General features: G+C 44.0%; 1 protein-coding gene across 1 annotated transcript in view; it reads left to right on the top strand.

The window, feature by feature from the left end:
* Positions 1 to 7,656, top strand: part of grm8b (glutamate receptor, metabotropic 8b) — a 104,707-nt gene that overhangs the window by 24,558 nt on the left and 72,493 nt on the right. Inside the window, exon 3 of the mRNA XM_034880228.1 lies at positions 5,552 to 5,768. Within this exon, the coding sequence (XP_034736119.1) occupies positions 5,552 to 5,768 (217 nt within the window). The remainder of the gene's footprint in view (positions 1 to 5,551; positions 5,769 to 7,656) is intronic.

Here is a 7,656-nt window from a genome sequence, read left to right as displayed (position 1 = left end):
CCCCCCCCCCCCCCTCTCTCTCTCTCTCTCTCTCTCTCTCTCTCTCTGAATATATTAGTTAAAAGAATCTGTACATGTGGTTATTGAGGCCTTTGTTGTTGGCATCCAAAATGAGACATGCAGCCTTCAAACTGAACACAGACAGGAACTTGTGATGTCAAATGTTGGACTTAAATGTTTTGGTATTTTAAGTCAAGGAAAGACGTCTTCTTGTTCCTTTTTTTCCAGAAATAGTTAATTAATTTTTTTTTTTGCATGTGTAAGATTGACACCTGCTGTTAACTTTAAGCCCATTTCCCTCAGAATTCAGCTTCACAAATTCAACATGTCTTTGAGACATTTCGTTTTCAACCTTAAGAACAACTCTAAAGTGAAAAGAATGAGTGAATTCTCTCAAAATGGCTACAAACCACTAAGATATGAGCTTCAGATCTGCTCAGTCTGGAGCTTTTCTTTCCTTTTCTTTTCAAAATAAAAGCTCTGTGTGTCGCAGCAGCCGCAAAAGCCAACATCGAAGACCCGCTGCGCTGCGTCACGGTGATGTTTGTGGCTGATTATTGAACTGTCGTGAGGACGGAGATGTGACGGTGGGATGTCCAATTAGGCCGCTAATTAGAGTTTCAGTCCTCCCTGCGTGGCAGGAAGTCCTTCAGCAGCCGCCAGCGGGGCGCAGGTTTGACTTCTCTCTGAGAGTCTCTCTGCAGTTGATCCAGTAACATGTGGGTCCTTGGGACTAAAGACTTTACAGGGACTATCATTATTATTAATGCCTTGACCCACAGAGCTGGAGTCATAATGTTGTGTTTCTGCTCAAATCACAGGACGGTGAAACTCTCTACATAAATACAAGAGGAGCGTGTGTTGTGCTCTAATGGAGCAACAGCTGACTGAGCAGCCCACAATGCATCATTAATGCTAATGGAGGTCCCCATTATGGTCTTCTCTGTGTGTGTGTGTGTGTGATATCCCAGTTATTTTGTGTGTAAAATATCCCAGTTATTTTGTGTCTGTGTTATTGTGTGTGTGTGTGTGTGTGTGTGTGTGTGTGTGGTATCCCAGTTATTTTGTGTGTGTGTGTACACTATCCCAGTTATTTTGTGTGTGTGTGTGTGTGTGTGTGTGTGTGTGTAATATCCCAGTTATTTTGTGTGTGTGTGTGTAATATCCCAGGTTATTTGGTTTGTGTGTGTGTGTGTGTGTATAATATCCCAGTTATTTTGTTTGTGTGTGTGTATGTGTGTGTAATATCCCAGTTATTTTGTGTGTTTGTGCATGCAAGTGAGAAATATTCCAGTTATCAACACTGTACTGTGTGTGTGTGTGTGTGTGTGTGTGTGTGTGTGTGTGTGTGTGTGAGAAAGAGAAATCACAGTTCCTCTCAGCGTCCCCTCCATGCATGTCCATGGTTTCTGATCTAATCTGTCGCTGCTGCTCACACAATCTCTCTCCACACGAGAAGCTATGGTCAGAACCAACGCTACAGTTCTCCACTGACCGGATCTGAGGTTGTCAGAAGGGAACAGCTTAAAATAAAACAGGTTTCCTTTCTCTTCATGCATTTAAATAACTACTGAATAACTAAATTAAAAACTACATATGAAAATGTAAAATATTTTGTAAATTATTAACCTCAAGTCCTTGATTTGTTCCACATCCGTGATTGCTCTGTGTTGGCGTTCTTACCTCCGGTGGATCTATGAGGACCTGGTCCTCAGGTCTCTGCAGGGTAAATCCAGACAGCTAGCTAGACTATCTGTCCAATCTGAGGACTATGGTGACCTGGTCCTCAGATCTCTGCAGGGTAAATCCAGACAGCTAGGTAGACTATCTGTCCAATTGGAGGACTATGGTGACCTGGTCCTCAGGTCTCTGCAGGGTAAATCCAGACAGCTAGCTAGACTATCTGTCCAATTGGAGGACTATGGTGACCTGGTCCTCAGATCTCTGCAGGGTAAATCCAGACAGCTAGCTAGTCTATCTGTCCAATCTGAGTTTTCTGTTGCACGATTAAAACAACTTTTGAACTTACACACGTTCCACCAAAACAAGTTCCTTCCAGAGGCTAGTCGCAGCGGCACCGTGGCTCTGTCAGTCGCTTAGCCCCGCCCACGACAATTGTGATTGGTTTAAAGAAATGCCAATAAACCAGAGCATGTTTTTCTCCCATTCTGGAATTCTACGTAGACTAGCTAGACCCTCCTCCGCAGCCCTGTGGAGGAAGGTCTGGCAATGCGAGACTATAACAACAAATATTTAATGTGTCTAAACCTAACCAAACCGTCACCATAACGGAGTAAAATCAGAAGATGATTTTGTCCTTACGATGGAGCGACAGATCAGAAAACGTTGTTCTGGACTTGTTATCTCAAGTCGGCTTGAAAATGTGAATCTCCAAAGTAGAATCAGATAGAAAAGGTACATTTGAATCTTAGAGTCAGCTCTGCCCAAAATATTCAATTCAGTTGTATTTATAGTATCAATTTATAACAAGAGTTATCTGGAGACACCTTACAGATAGAGCAGGTCTAGACCACACTCCAGAATTTACAAGGACCCAACAGGTCTAATAGTTTCCTCCAGAGCAAGCAACAGTGGCGAGGAAAAACCTCGACCCAGACCCAGGCCCAGACCCAGACCCAGAACCAGACCCAGGCCTAGACCCAGGCCCAGACCCAGGCCCAGGCCCAGGCCCAGACCCAGAACCAGACCCAGGCCCAGGCCCAGGCCCACACCCAGACTCAGACCCAGGCCCAGGCCCAGACCCAGACCCAGACCCAGACCCAGGCCTAGACCCAGGCCTAGACCCAGACCCAGACCCAGGCTCTTGGTAGGCGGTGTCTGACGACCGGTTGGGGTTAAAATGAAGAGTGGCAATAACAGTCCCAAAAAATAATAGTTTGATATAGGTTAAAATATGAGAAGAAATACAATTTAAAGAAATACTCTGAAAATATGATGCTGTATAAAGACAAAGTGACGTGTCAGATGGGAAAACTTTGTTCTGGACTTGTTGTGATCTCGTGAATCAAAGTAATCCACAGCCATCAGATAAACAGGGAAACGTGAAAGTCTCTAAAATATGAAAACAAACTCTGCATCAGACGCTTGGACGTGTTCTTTGTGTTGGAAATCGACTTCCTCTGTGACGGTGAAACCTGCAGCGGTCGGTGCGACAGCGTCGGCTCTCAGACAGCTTTTTATTTACCGTGCAGGGCTTTAATTTGCCGCCTGTCGGCGAGCCGGGGGACATGTGTCTTCCATCGGGTCCTCCGCTGTCCGTCTCCCTCGCTTCTCCTCTGGGAATCCTGATGAGGCGTCCGGCGGCGCCCGTCCCAACGCGCCGACCCGCCGAGCTTTGAGTGAAGTGAAATCAATCAGGCCTTCGATCTTCCTGTACGGGCCCGTTATCCCGCCCCGCCGGGACCGTTTGTGTGCTTGACAATCCCGTTTTGTAGCAATAAAACTAAAGTGAGATGAACAAACAGAGAAATTAATATTTTTAGATGAAACAGATGTTGACTAAGTTTCTTTCTGGGAATATCATTTGAAATTGAGAAAGATTAGAAGTTGGGAAAAAATTATGTAAATTGCAATATATCGCGAAATATTGTTTAAAATTGCATTAATATTGTATCTTGGCATAATTATCGTGATGATCATATCATATCGGGAGGCGTCTGGTGTCCACCCCCCCCCCCTTAAAATACTGCAGGATGTCCAGCAACCAAACATCTAACTGAACAACATTTAAAGGCGGGACACAAAACATTGTATGTCATACACTTATGAGATTTTGGGGCTATTTTGCCTTCATAAAAGGGCGTAACTTTGGGTTTAACATGGGGGGGCGGGGGGGGGGGGGGGGGGGGGGGGGGGGGGGGGGGGGGGGGGGGGGGGGGGGGGGGCAAGTTCTCCACTTCTGAGGAAAATTAAATATTTTGAGCGTCAAACACTTAATTTTCTGCCTTCTTGTGATTAGTCCTGCAACAACACAGGTAGCATATGTCTTTAGTTGTGTAAAAGAGATTATAATTTATTTTGGTGGGGGTTGCACTGACACTGTTTTCCGCTTGTCTTCTTTCCAACAGGTGTAAAAGTACAGTAATCATTCAAAACACACCTTTATTTGACATTTGTGTCTGTGGATCTCTCTCCAACTCACCAAAACGTTAGCGTTACATGATGACTCATTTCCATATTCAAACAGCATTTCAGATAACTGTTGATTCTAAAAATGGTCGTGTTAATGTAAGGAATCACCTGGGAAGATTTAGGGTGATATCTAATAGTTTGAAAGTAAGAAAATGGGTTTTGCTCTGTATGCATTTCTCTCTTTTGATGATGTTTCAGCCATCAGGCCTTCTTTAAAGCAACATTAAAAAGTGCCTGAGGGCGCAAACATTGTACAAATACACAGAGAAATACATACAGAGCCAGAGTATGAAATAAATACTTGTTTTCTTACTTTCAGTTCAACTCCAGTTCTCTCCTCGACATGTGCATTGATTTTAGACGTCACCATCCCACTCCTGGAAAGACGATTATAGCTGGAAAAGAGGTTGAAATGGTTGAATCATCATTGATAACAAGCTGACCTTTGAACTAAACACAGACATGATGAGGAAGAACAGTCAGCAGCGTCTCTTCTGTCTGAGAAAGCTAGCTCAGTTCCAAGTGGCCAGATCCCCGGTGACGTTGTTTTATAAACATTTTTATTGAGTCCGTCTTCACCTTTTCATGTGTTTGCTGGTGTGCTTCTCTGAGTTTAAAACGGAAAAACCAATTAGCAACGGTAATTAAAGTTAGCAGCAAAATCACTGGGATTCAGCAGATGAAACCAACTGACCTGTATAACAGACATGTGCTTAAAAAGGCAGAATCCATCATGGCCGATAGTTCCCACCCCCTGAATGCAGGATTTAAGATGCCCCCCCTCTGGTTCCCTCTTCAGTCGGCCACCAATTAAACTAATAGGTATAAATCCACCTTCGTCCCCTCTGCTATCTCTCTGCTTAACTCTAAAGAACAGGTAACATCGGCACATAAGGTACACTGGGACTCAAGCTTTTAATGCTGAGGTATTTATTTCCCCATTTGGTCTGATACTGTATTTTTAATCGATGTTGTCGTCTTTGTTGTCATGTGCTGTGTGTCAATTTCTTGCTACTGCAGTAAAATGAATCACCCCTCGGGGACAAATAAAGGTCTTGAACTTGAACTCCCAGTGACCGGCACCTTAATTCTAGAAAAAACAGAGGTTCTGGCAACGCATTACCCCAAAATCCCTCCGTAATTAAAATACGTAAATTATGTGTCGCTTCAGTTAAAATACAGAATATTCAAAAAAAGCTTCAAAAGTGTTGGAAAAAGTGACAAAGGCTGACCCAGCGAACGAAACCATCATGATAGCCTCAACAAGGTATAAGAAACAACTAAAATGACATGTTGGTGTGTGTTATTTACCTATATTAAATATCTGTAAGTGTACCATTTCCGTGGTCCTGGAGCTAACGGCTAGCGGCTAACGGCTAACCCCTCCGTGTCTCCACAGATCCCCCAGATCAGCTACGCCTCCACGGCCCCGGAGCTCAGCGACAACACTCGCTACGACTTCTTCTCGCGCGTCGTCCCTCCGGACTCCTACCAGGCCCAGGCCATGCTGGACATCGTCACGGCGATGAGCTGGAACTACGTGTCCACGCTGGCCTCCGAGGGGAACTACGGCGAGAGCGGCGTGGAGGCCTTCGTCCAGATCTCCAGAGAGTCAGGTAAAGGGTCGCGAACCCGTGGCGGAAAGTCAGCCCGAGAGAATTGTTTTACTTTGAAAATCCGCAGAACTGCAAACGTCCCCAGAGCGACTGGAGGAGGACGAACAGCCGCTGTGGGGTTTGAAGCCGCCGGTTGTGAGACACGCCGTGTGTTTTGGCGAGCGAACGGGAGGACGGGTCGTGTAATTGACTCTTGATGTAATTACAGCGACGCTGTTTCCTCCTCGGCGGGTCACTGCCAGGTGATCCGACTCGCTGCTTTCGCTGATTACCAACAGTATCGCACCTAGACGAGCTCGGATAATGACGAGATATGTTGAGGGTGTGCGTGTGAAACTCATCAGCGGTGAACATGTATCTTGGAGATCAGCGGGTTGTGTGTGTGTGTGTGTGTGTGTGTGTGTGTGTGTGTGTGTGTGTGTTAGGTTCAGGCTCCATTTTCTTCATGACCACTTGCATGATGAAGAGAAAAGCGATTTGACTTTATAAGCCGAGGCGTGCTTTCTACTCCTTCTACCGAAGCGTCTCCTGCTCCACCTTGATTATTATTTCTGTTTTCCATCAAATAATTTCTATTTCTCAGTTGATATCCAGCCGTGTGATCAGTGACAGGATAATAAATACTGCATTTGGATTCTGGATGTCAACAGACACACGTGTCAGTGGTGAGCAGAGATGGCAAAAGTACTTAAGTAGTTAGTCTTATACTTAAGTAGAAGTACAGATACTTGTGTTAAAGTAGTAGTACTGTTTTTAACTTCTTAACTCAAGTAAAAGTAACAAAGTACAGGCTTGGAAACTGCAGAGGGAGACGGCTGCCTCTCCAGGAGCTCTCCAGTTTTTATCTCTATTTACCTATTTAAACCTCTTCTTTCTATCTTTCTTTAACTCTTCTTGTGATCTTTACACTGTCTTTTTTTCTTTTCTTGGTAAAACTGATGCTGGAAATTTCAATTTCCTCGTGGGAGTTATCCCAAAAGGATTGATAAAGAGAGGTCTGAGTCTAAAAGGACCTTCCGCTCCTTCTGCGTGGAACTCTTTGCAAAAAGACTTGAAATTATCTGAACTTATTTCCTTAAATGCTTTTTAAATCCAGATTGAGAGAACTTGAAATGACCTGTTTACATTGTAAATGTTTTTAACTGTCTGTGCTGTATAACTTTTATAAATGTAATTGATTGTGTTTTTGCCGGCCTCTTGGCCAGGACTCCCTTGAAAAAGAGGTTTTTAACCTCAACGGGACTTTCCTGGTTAAATAAAGGTTAAATTAAAATTTAAAAAAAAAGTAAAAGGTAGCTGTGCGAATGGCAAAGCTACCAGGACCACACACACGTTACTAGAGAGCACGCTGAGGAACTTCATTGGAGAAGAGGATGTTTAAATGCCGTTGCATACATTGTAAATGGATGTCTGCCAACAGGCCTAAAACATCCTATTTATGATTATTGTGACCGAGACTGGGACTCCATGTTAGTGAGATTCTGACGGAGCGGCAAGATATGAATTCAGTTGTGATTCTGTGATAATTCACAGATCCTGTTTCTCTTTTTAATCTTCCCCTTCACATTTAAAGGAATCTATGTATGTGTGTGTGCTCAAATATGGCTTCTGGAAAGACAATAAAGGATAAAATAGGAATTTCTGAACAGGCCTGTGTGTATCGTGATCGGAGGATGTGTTGATTAGAGCTGAGAGCACATTGTGATGAAGCGCGTGCTTCTTTAATATGCAGTTGTCTATCTCGAATTATCTTCTCACCCAACAGATGACGAGTGACTCATTAGGGCTGACTTTTTGTTATTTTATTAAATGAATATATACACTCACCGGCCACTTTATTAGGTACCCCATGCTAGTAACGGGTTGGACCCCCTTTTGCCTTCAGAAC

Source organism: Etheostoma cragini, chromosome 8 (genome assembly GCF_013103735.1).
Source record: "Etheostoma cragini isolate CJK2018 chromosome 8, CSU_Ecrag_1.0, whole genome shotgun sequence".
Taxonomy (NCBI): Eukaryota; Metazoa; Chordata; class Actinopteri; order Perciformes; family Percidae; genus Etheostoma; species Etheostoma cragini.
The sequence above is the reverse complement of the archived record's forward strand: the minus strand, read 5'-3'. Positions and strand labels throughout refer to the sequence as shown.